The following is a 16,253-nucleotide window of genomic DNA, read 5'->3' as shown; positions in this document are numbered from 1 at the left end:
TTTTTTTTTTTTTTGGTAGGCAATCAATGGGTTGATTAACACTAAAAATTAACTGAAATATCAGTGGTTTGAAAACGTTCTTACTGGCAAAACAGAATGGGCTAGGGCAGTAAACACAGTAACAAAAGTTGTTAGAAGATATTGACAGATCCTGAGGGCTAGCTTTGCAGAGCTTCTTGAGCAGAGAGCAGAAAGAACTGTCTCTGAATGGGAAGCTTATCTTGGTTCTCTGAAGTCCCCAGGAAGATGGCTGCCTGCCTTTGCAGAGAGTGAAGTGCCCATTATTCTTTTCTCTGCAAATGAGCCAATTTCTAAACTTGGGCATTAACATATGAAGGATTACAGAGCTGGGAGGATTTTTTTGTGTAGTGCCTTTTCCCAAACAGATTAAAGCACCACCCTTAAAACCTATGTAAGAGACTGGCTTAGTCTCACTGTAGAGGCCACACTGAAATCACAACATGGCAGATATAATTCTGGAATCATATAATGGTAGACTTATTGAAAGGCAAGTGAGTGGTTAGGATGTTCTTTAGATGCTGTGTCTGTGGTGAGTGAGGGAAAGAGTGAGAGGAGATGACATTATGTTGGTGTTGGTGACAAGGATTTACTGTAGGTGAGATAAGAAGCTACTGGAGTATAGTAAGCAGAGGAATGACATGCATGATCTGAGTTAGGTCTAGAAGAATCAGTGGTGTGGAGAATAGACTATAGGGGCTTGTGGGTGCAGGAGTAGGTGGTTAGTGCCCAGCCGTTGTCAATGAAGCTTTACTGAATGAAGGACTCATTAAACGTAACACGGCTCTTGCTTCCTAGACCAATGTTCCTTACACTTGAACACAGATTTATTTAAAACTCATGTCTTCTTGCAAAAGATCAGCATCTTTCATGTTTGGAGTCCCTTTAAACCTGAAAAACGGAGTTCCCACACACAGATTTTATACCAGTAGCCACTGGAATGCACCCTTAATGCATTTTATCATATCTTTGTATTCCTGGAACAATTTTAATTTTTAAAAACAAATTCATTTTAAAAAACTTAAAAAGATATTAGATGGTTTGACCTGATCTGGTCCTAAATCAATTAATGGATTTAAAATGCCAGCTTTTCCTATTACACATTAAAATAATAAAAACTATTAAAAAAAAGTTTGTGTACCACAAAAAGTAATTTCACATACTACTGGTGGTACACATACTTTATTCTGGGAAATGCTGTTTCAGACAAAGAAGAAACTGGAAATGAAATGTGTACAAAGAGCAAGAGTTTGGGGTTGGGGTCCCCTGTCTACTGTGTGCAACTGTGTAAGAGACAACTTTGTAGGGCTGACCTAAAGCACTGTCGCCGGAGTCCTTGGGCGAACCGGCCAGCTTGGTACTCTTCTCCATCCATTACTGAAGGGACTGTCTCCGTGTCCTGCACAATGACAGCCATTTCACTGTCACGCTTTCCCAGCATGCTTCGGTCATTTATATTGGCAGATCCTGTAAGGAGAAACAGTAAAACTAAGCAGCCTTCCTGTTGTAGAGACACTGCTGGTTGCCCTCCCGAGTCCATTCTTCCTTGTTAATGAAACCTTTTTTTGTTCAGGTTATCAATAGAAGATAGGTTTTAGGGAACCAGAGTCTTCTCTTACCCAGGGACAAATCTTGATTAGTCTAAAGCAGCTGTGGTCATTTCATTCTTTTTCACCAGTAACTGGTTTAGGAATGGACATTTGGCATAAATCTAGCCAGTGAGGCATGAAAGTTTGTTGACGGCTTCTGAAAAAGTTTTTCTCCCTTTTTTGAAGGGACTCATCTTTCAAACTATGGATATTTTGGCTTGAAAGGGTGGCTGAGGATGGAATTCCCAGAGCTGTTACATCTATTTTACAACCATTGAGGAGCCCAGGTGGTACAATGGTTGAATGCTTCACTGCTAAAAGGTTGGCCATTTGAACCCACCAGCTAGTCCTTGGGCAAAAGATGTGACTCCCATAAAGGTTTATAGCTTTGGAATCCTACAGGGTAGTTCTATTCTGTCCTATATGGTCACTATGAGTTAGGATCAATTCCATGGCAACTGGTTTGGTTTTTTTTTTTTTTGGTCATTGTTGTTGTTAAGGTACAGAGAGGTAAGTCAAGATGGCAGAGAGGAAACAATAAAGACTCTGGGTTTTTAAGCCACTGAACTAGCAAACCCTAAAACTTCTCCCTACCTTTTGTTACATGAGATAATACATTTTTTATTGTTTTACACATTTCCAGCTGAGTTTTCTATCTTGTGGTTCCAAAGATTCTAACTGATATATTCATTAAGCACTTAAAAAAAAAAAAAAAAAAAAAAAAAAGCTTAGTAGCCCAAAGCAGAACATGGCTTTACTTTTGGACTAAAGAATCATACTCTCTGTAGACTTTAACCCATAGCCGTATAATTATGAATGTCAAAGTCCAAAAGAACCTTCAAAATGGAGTCTAATCTCAAATATGGATTATAATTAGTGGCTTTGGGTTTTCCATTCTCTTGCTTCACTTGTGAGACATGCCAACAGCTTCTGTATCAACTTTCCTCCATTCTGTTTTTAAATCCAGTGAGCTGAGAATTTTGACTTTAACATGTGGAGGGCACATATTTTAATTAGTTCAACCTGTGTTTTCTGCTGTCCTCTGTGGTATATTTAGAAACCTTATGATAGTTCTGCATTAATCACTGTGGACTCACTTTTCTGAATCCTTGAGGTATCCTATAGACTACAGAAGGGGCCCAACTGTTTTTTTCTTCTTAGTGTCCCTCTTGAGAGTTGGTCCAGAATTATTATTGCAGCATCATTGGACATTTCTTAGCTTTAATTTCAAATTTTGTAAATTGAGATAATAATGTGACCTTGTCAAGTTGTTAGGGGAATTAAGTAAAATTGTGCAAAAGAATTTATTGACCCACAGACTGCTCCACAAATATTAATTATTATTGGCATTCTTATCAGACACTTGTTAACTCTGTAATATATGGACCAGAGAACATGGCAGTAGGAAGGGACAAAGTGCTGGAATGTAGCATTTATATTGAAGAAATCTCCTCTCTGGGTTATTCACCCCGGCTCAGATATGTGAGCTGTAAGGAAGCAAGGAACAGAGTTCCCACAGCACTGCTCTTGGGCTTCATGATCCCCCTGCTTCGGCAAAGGCTGCTCTCAGGCTGACGGGGCTGGGGAGAGACTGCAGCTGTGTTCATTATCAGGGTAACTGGGATGTGAGCCAGACTAGAAAGCTTTCTCCACAACACACACACTCACACAGGTCCCCTGGCCTCCCACCATCATAGTGGGGCCCCACACTCCTCTAAGAAGGAGTACATTCCTGGCATTGTGAGCTAGAATTCTTAGTGAGAGGGTATGGGTCTTGTGCTTCAAAGGATGATCTAGAGTTACCCAGGGCACTTACCCACAGCCACTTTGGATAAGTGAGTTGGCTACTGTTTACTAGGAATGTGAAGAAAAGTGATGAGGAAATTTAGACGAATTTAATAAATGAGATATTAAAAATGAGATAATGATGACTGTAAATGCCACCTTCATTCTTATTGCTAAAACTTCCTCTATTCAGAAAAACAACTTCAGAACAGCAGATATAAACAGTATTATCTCATTTCATGTAACATACAAGGGAGAAGAGACAGCAATGAATATACAATGAACTGCTGAGTGAGTTCCTTCTGGGGAAGAGCGCGAGGACAACAAGGGGAGTTACATATTTTCCTCTATGTACTTCCTTATGGTTTTAATTGTTTACAGCAAATATATATTACATTTATGTATTATTTTTTACGGTAACTGAAATCCCTTCTTTTTATTAGGACTTTTTTTTGATAACTTAAAAAATGAACATATTTAGAAAATGAACTTTCCTTCCTAACTCTCTTATTTTTTAAAAATTGTGGTATAACATAGTCAATATTCTATATCCAAGTTTGATGAGAATAACTAGGGTCTTAAAGGGTTTTGGGTTGCCATCTAAGGTGTAACTATTGGTCTCTTCTTCTCCAGAGCAAGGAAGAGTGAAGAAAATCAAAGACTCAAGGAAATAATTAATTACTCCAAAGAACTAATGGACCATGTGAACCCCAGTCTCCACAACCATGTCACCAGAAAACCTAGAAAGTGTCTGGCTACTACTGCTGACAGCTCTGAAAGGGATCACAATATAAGGCCTCAGACAAAGTGGGAGAAAAATGTAAAACCTAACTCAAAATCATAAAAAAGATCAGGCTTAGAGGTATGAAAAAGAGTGGTAGAACCCTCGAGACTGTGACATTTAAACATCCTTGAACTGAACTCACCCCTATGGCTCAACTTTCAGCCAAACAACAGACAAGCCTATAAGGTGAAAAATAACACCAGGGACCACCATTCATATGCCAGTTTGTTGTACTGTGGTGGGTTGCATGTTGCTGTGATGTTGGAATCTACACCACTGGTATTTCAAATATCAGCACAGTCACCAATAGTGGACAGATTGCAGCAGAGCTTCCAGACTAAGATAGACTAGGAAGAAGGACATGGCCAGGTCAATTTCTGAAAATGTCCACAGAGAACCTTATGAATAGCAGGAAAACATTGTCTGATAGAATGCCAAAAGATGAGACCCCAGATTAGAAGGTACTAAAAATATGACTAGGGAAGAGCTGCCTCCTTAATGAAGTAGATGGAATAAAGTTTTCTGGACCTTTATTTGCTGATGAGACATGATTCAAAATGAGAAGAAGCAGCAGCAAACATCCATTAATAATTGAAATGTGGAATGCATGAAATATGAATCTAGGAAAATTGAAAGTTGTGAAAAATGAAATGGAATTAATAAAGATCAATAGGCCAGATATCAGTGAGCTGAAATGAATTGGTATTGGCCATTTTGTGTTGGACAATCATATGGTCCACTATGCTGGGAATGATAAATTGATGAGGAACAGCAATGTATTCATCATCAAAATGAGTATTTCAAGATCTATCCTGAAGTACAATGCTGTCAGTCACAGGATCATATCCATATGCTTACAAGAAAGATGCATTTCAAGTGTATCAATAGTAGTATTGTTACTACTGTTATTCTTAGTAGTAATAATACCAATAGTAATACTACTACTACTAATAGTAGTAATAATGCTATTATCCAAATTTACACACCAACCACACAAGCTAAATATGAAGAAATTGAAGATTTTTTTAAATGAACTTCTGCAGTCTGAAACTGACCAAGCATACAATCAAGATATATTGATAATTACCAGTGATTGGAATATGAAAGTTGGAAATGAAGAATTATCAATAGTTGGAAAATATGGCCTTGGAAACAGACATGACACCAGAGATCATATGATGGAATTTTGCAAGACCAATGACTTATTCATTGCAAATACCTTTTTCAACAACATAAACGGTGACTATATATATGGACCTCACCAGATGGAATATACAGGAATCAAATCAAATACATCTGTAGAAAGAAATGATGAATAAGCTCAATATCATCAGTCAGAAGAAAGCCAGGGGCCAAGTGTGGAACAGACCATCACTTACTTATAAGCATGTTGAAGTTAAAGCTGAAGAAAATAAAAAAAGAGTCCACAAGAGCCAAAATAAGACCTTGAGTATATCCCACCTAAATGAAGACACCATCTGAAGAAAAGATTTGATGCATTGAACACCAATGACTAAAGACAAGGTGAGTTTTAGGATGACATCAAGGACATTACACATGAAGAAAGCAAAAGGTCATTAAAAAGGAAGGAAAGGAAGAAAAGACAAAAATGGATGTCAGAAGAAACTCTGAAACATGCTCTTGAATGGAGAGTAGCTAAAGCAAATGGAAGAAATGATAACATAAAAGAGCCAAACAGAAGATTTCAACAGACAGTTTGAGAGAAAAGGTCAAGTATTGTAATGAATATGCAAATACCTGGAGTTAGAAAATCAAAAGAGCTTAACATTTCTTAAGCTTAAAGAACTGAAGAAAAAAATTCAAGCCTCAAGTTGCAATATTGAAGGATTTTATGGACAAAATATTGAATGATATAGGAATCATCAAAATAAAATGGAAGGAATACACAGAGTCATTGTACCAAAAAGAATTGGTTGATGTTCAACTATTTCAGGAAATAGCATATGATCAAGAACCAATGGTACTGAAGGAAGAAATCCAAGCTGTACTGAAGGAACCGGTAAAAAAGAAGGCTCCAAGAATAGACAGAATACCCATTAAGATATTTCAACAAATGAATGCAATACTGGATGTACTCATTCATTTATGCCAAGAAATGTGGAAGATAGCTACCTGGCCAACTGACTAGAAGAGATCCATATTTGTGTCCCTTCCAAAGAAAGGTGATCAAATAGAATGCGTAAATTATCAAACAATACCATTAATACCACATCAAATAAAATTTTGTTGAAGATAATTCAATAACAGTTACAGTAGTATATTGACAGGGAATATTCAGAAATTCAAGCTGGATTCAGGAGAGGATATAGAATAAGGGATATCATTGGTGATTTCCCTATTTTTTTTTTACTATGCAAAGGTATCTGACTGTGTGGATAATAACAAATTATGTATAATATTGTGAAAAATGGGAATTCCAGAACACTTAATCGTGCATTTGAGAAACTTGGACATAGATCAAGAGGCTGTCATTTGAACAGAACAAGGGGACACTGCATGGTTTAAAATCAGGAAGGGACTGTGCCAGGGTTGTATCCTTTCACCATACTTGTTCAATCTGTATGCTGAGCAAATAATCCACGAAGGTGTATTATATGAAAAACATGCCATCAGGATTGGAGGAAAATTCATTAACAATCTGAAGTATGCAGAGGATATAACCTTGCTTGCTGAAAGTGAAGAAGACTTGAAGCACTTACTGATGAAGATCAGAGACTTCAGCCTTCTGTATGGATTGCACTTCAACATAAAGAAAACACAAATCCTCACAACTGGACCAATAAGCAACATCATGATAAATGGAGAAAAGAGTGAAGTTGTCAAGGATTTCATTTTACTTGAAAACATAAACAACACCCATGGTAGCAGCAGTCAAGAAATCAAATGACATATTGCACTGGGCAAGTCTGCTGCAAAAGACCTCTTTAAAATGTTAAAGAGAAAAGATGTCACTTTGAAGACTAAGGTGTGCCTGACCCAATCCATGGTATTTTCAATAGCCTTATATGCATGTGAGAGCTGGACAATGAATAAAGAAGTCTGCAGAAGTACTGATGCATTTGAGTTGTGGTGGTGGCAAAGAATACTGAATATACCATGGGCTGCTAGAAGAACAAACAAATGTTTTGGAAGAAGTACAGCTGGAATGCTCCTTAGAAGTGAGAATGGCCAGACTTCATCTCTCACACTTTTGTCATGTTATCAGGACAGACCAGTTACTGGAGAAGGATATCATGCTTGTTAAAGTAGAGGGTCAGTGAAAAAGGGGAAGACCTTCAACAAGATAGATTGACACAGTGGCTGTGACGATGGTATCAAGTATAGCAAGGATTGTGAGGATGGCATAGGACTGGGCAGTGTTTTGTTCTGTTGTACATAAGGTCACTATGAGTCGGAACTGACTCAACTGCACCTAACAACTACAACAACACCAGGGAGGTACGCACCCTTTAGAACAACCATATGAAATCAAAAGGGCATCATTTGCTCAGGTATAAAGCTCAGAAAGCAGGAAGAGATAGGATAGAAGGACAAATGGAAAATGTAAAACACAAGGAGGAAGTGGGAGGATTACAGTCAATGTTACGAAACAAAATGTGTATGAATTGTTGAATGGCAAATCAATTTGCTCTGTAGACTTTCACCCAAATCACACACACACACAAAGTTGTGAAATAAAGCAAAATGCAAAACAGTATGCAAAATTGTGTGTGCACGACTTAAGTTGAAATAAAATGAACATCCTTATAATAATTACCCAGACTAAATATCAGAATATTAACACACCCCAGAAACCCTCGTATACCCACCCTCCCATCAACTCCCTCCCCTCCCCAAGAAGGATCCTTTTGTATTGAATTTTGTGTTCATCCTGCTTTGCATGCATTCTTAAACTTTACTTTTGACTCATTTCAAAAAATAATATAAGTCAAATTATATAGTAACTACCCTTTTGAGATTTGCTTCTTGCAGTCAATATTACGTCTTTGGAATTTTTCTGCTTTACTGAAATAATGTACTGATTTTCCTTGAAGGAACACATGAAAGTTTATTTATTCATTTTAGTACTGATGGACGTGTGGGCTGCTTCCAGAGTTTTGCTGTGAGGCACAAGTCTGTTCTATACATTTGTATACGTGTTTCCTGGTATACATGTGCAAGAATTTTATCTAGGCTCTCTATATAGAAATGAATTGTTGGGTTGTAGGATGTGAGACTTTATTAGGTAATTCCATTCTGCTTTCCAAAGTGGTTGTGCCGACTTATACTCACACTAGTAATAGATGTTGTTGTTGGGTGCCATCAAGTTGACTCTGATTCATAGCAACCCTATATAACAGAGTAGAACTGCCAATGGGATTTCCTAGAATATAATCTTCACGGGGGCAGATCGCCAGGTTTTTTATTCCCAATGCTTTTTGTTGGCAGCAGAGCACTAAACCACTGGGGCACCAGGGCTCCAAGCAATAGATAGATGTGCCCAACTTTTAAGTTTTTGACAGATTGGTTTTTCTAAAAGCTGTTATTTGTCTCATCATTATTATCATGAGATCAACATCTTTTCATAGGTTTATAGGCCATGTGTATATGCAGCAACAGGACCAATAAGCAGCATCACAATAAATTGAAGTTGTCAAGGACTTCATATTACTTGGTTCTACAACAACAACACAATCAACACCAATGGAAGCAGCAGTCAAGACATCAGGTCGTATGTTGTTGTTATGTGCTGTCGAGTTGGACCCAACACATAGCAACCCCTTCTGGGATTTCCGAGGTGGTATCACTACGGAAGTAGATTGCCCAACCATCCTTCTGAGGAGTGGCTGGTGGGTTTGAACTGCCAGCATTCTGGTTATCAGTCATGTGATTGGGCAAATCTGCTGCAAAGGACCTCTTTCAAGTGCTAAAGAGCACAGATACTCTGTTGAAGACTAAGGTGTGCTTCATGCAAGCCATGGTATTTTCAATTGCCTCACATGCATGCGAGAGCTGGACAGTGAAAAAGGAAGAGCGAAGAAGAGTTGATGCTTTTGAGCTGTGGTGTTGGTGAAGAATGCTGAAAGTGCGACATAAAAGAACTAACAAATCTATCCTGGAAGAGGTGCAGCCAGAATGTTCCTTGGAAGTGAGAATGGCCAGACTTCGTCTCACCTACTTTGGTCATGTTGTCAGAAGGGACTATTCCCTGGAGAAGGATATTATGCTTGGTGAAGTGGAGGGTCAATGAAAAAGGGGAAGGCCCTCAACCAGATGGATTGACACAGTGGCTTCAATGGTGGGCTCAGGTATAGCAAAGATCATGGAGCTGGCACAGGACCAGACAGTGTTTCGTTCTGCTGTACATGAGGTCGCTATGAGTCAGAGATGACTCAACGGCACCAAACAACAACAACCATACTCTTTAACAAACAACTTGTGATTATTCTTGACTGCAATCTGAACTGGCTCCCCTGATAAATCACTTTTAGGAACTACAGCATAGAACAAAAACACATGGCCACTATATAATCTTCCTGGGGTGGCAGTATTGAGCCAAAAGGATCAACCAGGATTCAACCCATGACCGTTGAAAAGCAAGTCATGTCAACCTCACACTGTGAAAGTGACTTGGTGACATCACTTTGACCAAACAAAATGGGCTCCAACTCCATCTTGGAAACGCAATGCTGGTGCACCCTGCTTTACATACCCTGCCTTTTTCCCACCCATTCCCAGAAATCTGATGAATATGTATAACTCCCCAATTTCCCTAAAACCTGTGAGGCCACTCACCTTTGAGTTGAATTAGCAGCTCTTTAGACCAAGCTGTCTCCATTTTTACTCGCCAAATAAAAATACATAAATCTGCTTGTGAAACTTTTTGCTGTCTCTGACTATTAGTACATGTAGGCTAGGACCCTTTGAGTGAAACCAGAAGTCTCTGATCCTTTTCTGTAACACTGGCAACGTTTTGGTTAGTAGCTGAGGTCTTAACTGCTACATCACAGGGCTCCTTGGATTCCCCCATAGAGCCTTCAAAAAGAAACAGCCCTACCAAACATTTTGATTTTAGTTCAAGAAGGCCCATTTTGAATTTTCAACTTAAAGGATAAGAAAGTAATTTTTTTTTTAAAACCATTAAGTTCATAGTAGGAGCTCTCATGGTACAGTGCCTAAGGCATCGAACTGCTAACCAGAATGCTGGCAGTTTAAACCCACCAGTCACTCCTCAGAAGGAAGATTGGGCAACCTACTTCTGTAGAGATACTGCCTCAGAAACCCAAGGAGGGGTCACTATGGTAGGGATTGATGATGATGACAGTGTTTTTTTAGTTTTAAGTTTGTAGTAATTTGTTACAGCAGCCATAGGAAACAAAGACACTTTCCCTTCCCTGTTTTAAAGGAAAACTCTTTCTACCAATGAGCCCAAATGGGCTGCACTGTAATTCTATCTAGTTGTATCTTTTGTTTCTCCAGTCCGGAGTTTGTCAATCCTGATTAAATTAACCTTAAATTAAAGATTCACTTAGGAACTTTTTAAAAATACTGAAATATATAATTAAAATATAGAATTTTGATATAAATATAAAATTAAAAATATTTTTATCGAAACAAAAATAAAGCCTAATGCATGAGCCCCGAACCAGATCAATTCGTTAAGAATTTCTGGAAGTCAGAACCAGACGTTAGTATTTCACTCCAATACTTCTCTATCTCTCTGTCCATCAATTAACCCATCTTATTTTTTGATCTACTTTAATTTGCAGACATGAGCCAATTTCTCCCTAAATGATAATTAAAAAAAAAAAAAATCAAAAAACTTCCTCAGGTGCTTCTAATGCAGTAAACATTGAAACCTATCAGACTAAATCTTTTTAGAGTAAGTATAATTCCACTTTAATGTGGCAATCCTTTAATGACAGACACTCATATATCACCTGTCTGTCCTTTTACATACTGATATTCAATAACTGTACCTAGATTCTTTATTTTTCCACACCCTTGTTCACTGTCTCTGGATGTACTTGCTTCAGGGCCTCAATATTGAGCCAGGTGTTTCTCATTACTTAGGTGGAAGGAATACCTGCCTCGTCTTTTTTAGGACAAGTACACAGTTTTATTCATTTTTGTATCTCTCTACGGAGCTCTGGTGGCACAATGCCTAAGGCATGTGACTGTAAATCAGAAGGTTGGTGGTTCAAACCCACTAGTCACTCTGTATAAGGAAGATGGGGCAATCTACTTCTGTAAAGATTTACTGCCTTGGAAACCCAACAGGGGTCACTATGAGGGGGAATTGACTGATGGCAGTGGGTTTGGTTTTGTTTCGGTCTAGTCCGGTTTATTGTGATTTAATTAACATTTAATTGTTTCACTTAGTCAACAGGGTAGACTTAAATTCTACTCGAAGAATTTGTTGTCAGATACCATCAAGTTGATTTTGATTCATAGTGACCCCATGTGATAGAGTAGAACTTCTCCATAGGGTTTTCTAGGCTATAATCTTTATGGAAAGGAACTCTGGTACTGCAGAGGTTAAAGTGCATGGCTAGCAATTGTAAGGTTGGTAGTTTAAACCCACCATCCTCTCTACAGGAGAACGATGTGGCAGTCTGCTTCTGTAAAGACTACAGCCTTGGAAACCCTATAGCTTTCACTGTCCCACAGGATCTTTATGAGTTAGAATGCACTTGACAGCACTCTTTATGGGAGCAGATTGCCAGGCCTTTACCCCATGGTGTGCAAAAGGTTCAAATCGCCCACCTACTGTTTAGCAGCTGAGTTTTGCCATCAGGGCTCCTAATTTAAAGGACAGGGAAAAAACAAAATAAAAAACACCAAACTCTCTGCTGTTGAGTCAGATCCAATCCACAGCGACCCCTCTTTGGGTTTCTGAGGTGGTATCTCTACAGAATTAGATTGTCCAGACTTCTGAGGAGTGGCTGGTGGGTCTCAACTGCCATCTTTCTGGTTAGCAGTCAAATGACTTAGGCACTGCACCACCAGGGCTCTTATTTAAAGGATAGCCTAGTTTTATGTAAGAAAGCAAATAAATCTTAGTTTGGTTAAGTGCCAACCAATATTAAGATGGGTTAGAAAAAACTGGATTTGGTCACAGATTTCATGACCAGCAGGACCACCCAGGGCAAAAGATAATTAAAGCTCTAGACAAGAGATCTTCAATATGACGGAACAAATACTTCCTTGTGAGGCAAAAAATGAAGATAAACAATTCATTTTTCTTAGGTCAGTTATTCAATTATTCTGGCATAACTCTGTTATGTAGAAAAACTGATCATAGATCACTTTAACCTCTTTTAAATGAACCCTTTAAATATCTTGATTAACACCTTTAAGTACTTGCTTAACACTGTAAAATATTCTACACCTAACTTCTTAAATTCCTCTCTAAGAATTTTAAACATTTTTCTCTGTGTTAGAAACTCAAACAGGGCTAACGTGTTGCAGTTGCAACAACAAACCTGTTTACCTATAGAGTCTCCACTGAGATAAAAGAACAAAAGCATCTTTGGATCTTTCTGTGGGGGAGATCTGTTCTTTAAACCACACTGCCCTTGGGGAAGGAGACAAAGAAATCCAGCCTCTGTGGCCTAGCAAATTCGACTTCTTCACACTCCAAGGCCACATCTCCGGTTTCAGGAGACAGGGCAAGAATTGTATGCAATTGATCAGTCATTGCTGGCTCAAATAAAATGTAGCCTATGGGGGTTCACAGACTTTTCTAGAAAATAATTCAATTAAAAAATTCAACAAATGTATTTCACTGTTAGCTCTGCTACAAAAACTACTTTGCATTTATTTATACTTCATGTAAATGAAAGCCGGCAGAAAGTCAAAACGACCTTTGAAAGAAAAATAGTTACATCTGTCAATTTTTACTTCAAGAGTTCTAAAATCTTAAGTTCTTTCCATCTCCTTGCTTTTGTGAAAAATGCTGTCACGAGCATGGGTGTGCATACATCTATTCATGTCTTGGCTCTCACTTCTTTAGGATACATACTTAGTACTGGGATTTCTGCATCAAATGATATTTCTATTTTCAACTTTTAAAGGAAGTGTCAGATTCCTTTCCACAGTGGCGGCACCATTTTACAATCCCACCAGCAGTGTATGAGAGTTTCAATCTCTCTAAACCCTTGCCAGCATTTGTTGTTTCCTGTCATGTTGAACTTTGCTATTACTGCTGAGGTGAGATGATATTTCATTGTGTTTAGATTTGCATCTCTCTAATAGTTAGAAGAAGCATCCAAACCAAAGCAAAGCCACTGCCATTGAGTTGATTCCAACTCATAGTGAAAGGACCTCCATTGTGTTTCCAAGGCTGTAAATCTTTACGGAAGTAGTTTGCCTTATCTTCCTCCTATGGAGCAGTTGGTGGGTTTGAACCAATGACCTTCTGATTAGCAGCCAAATGCCTTACCCAGTACACCAGATCTCCTTAGAAAAAGCATCAGTAGTTGACAATATGTTCTGGGAATGACCTTGGAAATAGCATGATAGAATTGTGAATGACCTTGGAGATAGCATGATAGAATTGTGCAAGACCAATGACTTATTCATTGCAAATAACTTTTTTCAACAACATAAACAGTGACTATACACGTGGACCCTGCCAGATGGAATACACAGGAATCAAATGAACTACATCTGTGGAAAGAGGTGATGGAGAAGCTCGATATCATCAGGCAAAACAAGGCCAGGAGCTGACTATGGAGCAGACCATCAGTTGCTCATATGCAAACACAAGCTGAAGCTGAAGCTGAAGAAAATGAAATCAAATCTATGAAAAGCCAAAATATGATCTTGATGATATCCCATCTAAATTTAGAGATTATCCAAAGAACAGATTTGACATATTGAACACCAATACTGAAGACCAGATGAGTTGTGCGATGATATTAAGAACATCATATACGAAGAAAGCAAAAGGTCATTAAAAAGATGGAAAAAGAAGCAAAGACCAAAATGGATGTCAGAAGAGACTCTGAAACTTGCTCTTGAAGGAATAGTGTCTAAAGCAAATAGAAGAGATGATGAAATAAAAGAGCTAAAAAGGAGATTTCAAAGGGTGGCTCAAGAAGACAAAGTAAAGTATTATAATAATGAAATGTGCAAAGACCCAGAGTTAGAAAACCAAAAGGGATAAACATACTTGGCATTTCTCAAGCTGAAAGAACTGAAGGAACAATTCAGGCCTTGAGTTGCAATACTGAAGGATTCTATGGGCAAAATATTGAAAAATGCAAGAAGCATCAAAAGAAGATAGAAGGAATACACACAGTCACTATACCAAAAAGAATTGGTTCATGTTCAGCTATTTCAGGAAGTATCATATGATTAAGAAGTAATGGTACTTCTTAATCAAGCTGCACTGAAAGAATTGGTGAAAAACAAAGCTCCAGGAATTGATGGAACACCCTTTGAGATATTTCAACAAATGGGTGCAGTACTGCAGTCACTTATTTGTTTATGCCTAGAAATCTGAAGATAACTACCTGGCCAAGTGACTGGAAGAGATTACTTTGTATGCCTGCAGTGCAGTAAATTACATAGTACGGCTTTTCTAGCCATGTTGTTGTTATTGTTATGTGCCATCAAGTCGGACCTGAATCATAGCAACCCCTCCTTGGGTTTCTGAGGCAGTATCACTGTGGAAGTAGATTGCCGCATCTTCCTTCCGAGGAGTGGCTGGTGGGTTTGAACCCCCAGCCTTCTGGTTAGCAGTCAAGTGCCTTAAGCACTAAGCTACCAGAGCTCCCATAGTCTTTGTAAACTCTGTGGTGGAATTTGCCATGAGCAACTAAATAGCTCCCAATTGTTAAAGTTATCCGCCTGGGGAATTTCTGTTAGTGCAGCATGAAGCAATTTTCTGGGAAGTTCGCTTTCTCTCAGGTCTGTGGAATTCTGGTGTGAGGAATGATTGGTTTTGGCACTCAGCCAGGCTCAAAGTTAACCCTTCTAGAGGCAGAGAGGAGGAATATCTCCCACTGCTGGCTGAGAAGGCGCTCTGGTGGCATAGTGCCTAAGGCATTTGACTGCTAACCAGAAGGCTGGTGGCTCTAACCCACCGACTACTCCTTGGAAGGAAGATTGGGCAATCTATCTCTGTAGTGATACTGCCTCAGAAACCCAAGGGAGTGGTCACTATGAGCTAGATTTGACATGAGGGCAGTGAGTATGGTTTTTGGTTTGCAGGCTGAGAGAGATGTGTGGTTGAGAGTCCGACCCATGGCTGAGAGACTGTCCTGTTGCTGAAAGAGAGATGTGCTGCTGAAAGAGACATGCTGCTGAGAGAGAGACGGTTGGCTGCTGAGAGAGAGATGGTTGGCTGCTGAGAGACATGGCTGGCTGAGAGAGACTGAGCATGTTCCTGAACTTGAATTGTGGCCTGTTGCTTCTCTACTAAACCCCATAATCTGTGAGTGGTGTTGGTGAGATCTGTGTGGCCACTGCAATGAATTGTTGAGCCCAGCAGAGAGGCAGTGAGTGCTATGTGAGAGATGGTTGGTGTCAAGTTGGTGAAAAGGCTGGAGGGAGGCAGCATATCTGGATTCACAGGAATAGGCCTTGGGCTGCTGATAGTGATTCTATCCTCCTCTTGTGGGGTTAGAGGAGGTCAGAAGATGTGGCCTTCTTGCCCCTTTGGCAGTGCCCATTCCAAAGAAAGGTGATCGAACAGAATGTGGAAATTACTGAACAATATCATTAATATTCATAAGGTTTTCCCCAGGCTTACAGGTGAGGAGAGACAACGCAGGGACGCCAGAGTAGCAGGCCAGAAGAGCAGGGAAGGGGATAAAAGCCTTGAACCCAGACAGAAGAGCAATCAGCCGAAGGCATTAGGTGAGGAGTGGAAACTCAGGCCCGCCCAGAGTAGCAGGCCGGAAGAGCAGGAGAAAGGGGATAAAAGCCTTGAACCCGGACAGAATCCCTTCGGCTGATTGCTGCAAATTGAAGGAATGAAAAGGTAAAAGAGCTGAACAGAAGATTTCAAAGAGCAGCTCGAGTAGACAAAGCCAATTACTATAATGAAATGTGCAAAGACCTGGAGT

At 39.3% G+C, this 16,253-nt stretch overlaps 1 protein-coding gene across 1 annotated transcript in view; it reads right to left on the bottom strand.

Annotated features, from left to right (window-relative positions):
- PLD1 (phospholipase D1) overlaps positions 1-16,253 on the bottom strand; it is a 233,712-nt gene that overhangs the window by 8,179 nt on the left and 209,280 nt on the right. Inside the window, exon 24 of the mRNA XM_007946610.1 lies at positions 1,332-1,485. Within this exon, the coding sequence (XP_007944801.1) occupies positions 1,332-1,485 (154 nt within the window). The remainder of the gene's footprint in view (positions 1-1,331; positions 1,486-16,253) is intronic.

This window comes from Orycteropus afer, unplaced genomic scaffold (genome assembly GCF_000298275.1).
Source record: "Orycteropus afer afer isolate SDZICR_OR568_19922 unplaced genomic scaffold, OryAfe1.0 scaffold00168, whole genome shotgun sequence".
Lineage (NCBI taxonomy): Eukaryota > Metazoa > Chordata > Mammalia > Tubulidentata > Orycteropodidae > Orycteropus > Orycteropus afer.
The sequence above is the reverse complement of the archived record's forward strand: the minus strand, read 5'-3'. Positions and strand labels throughout refer to the sequence as shown.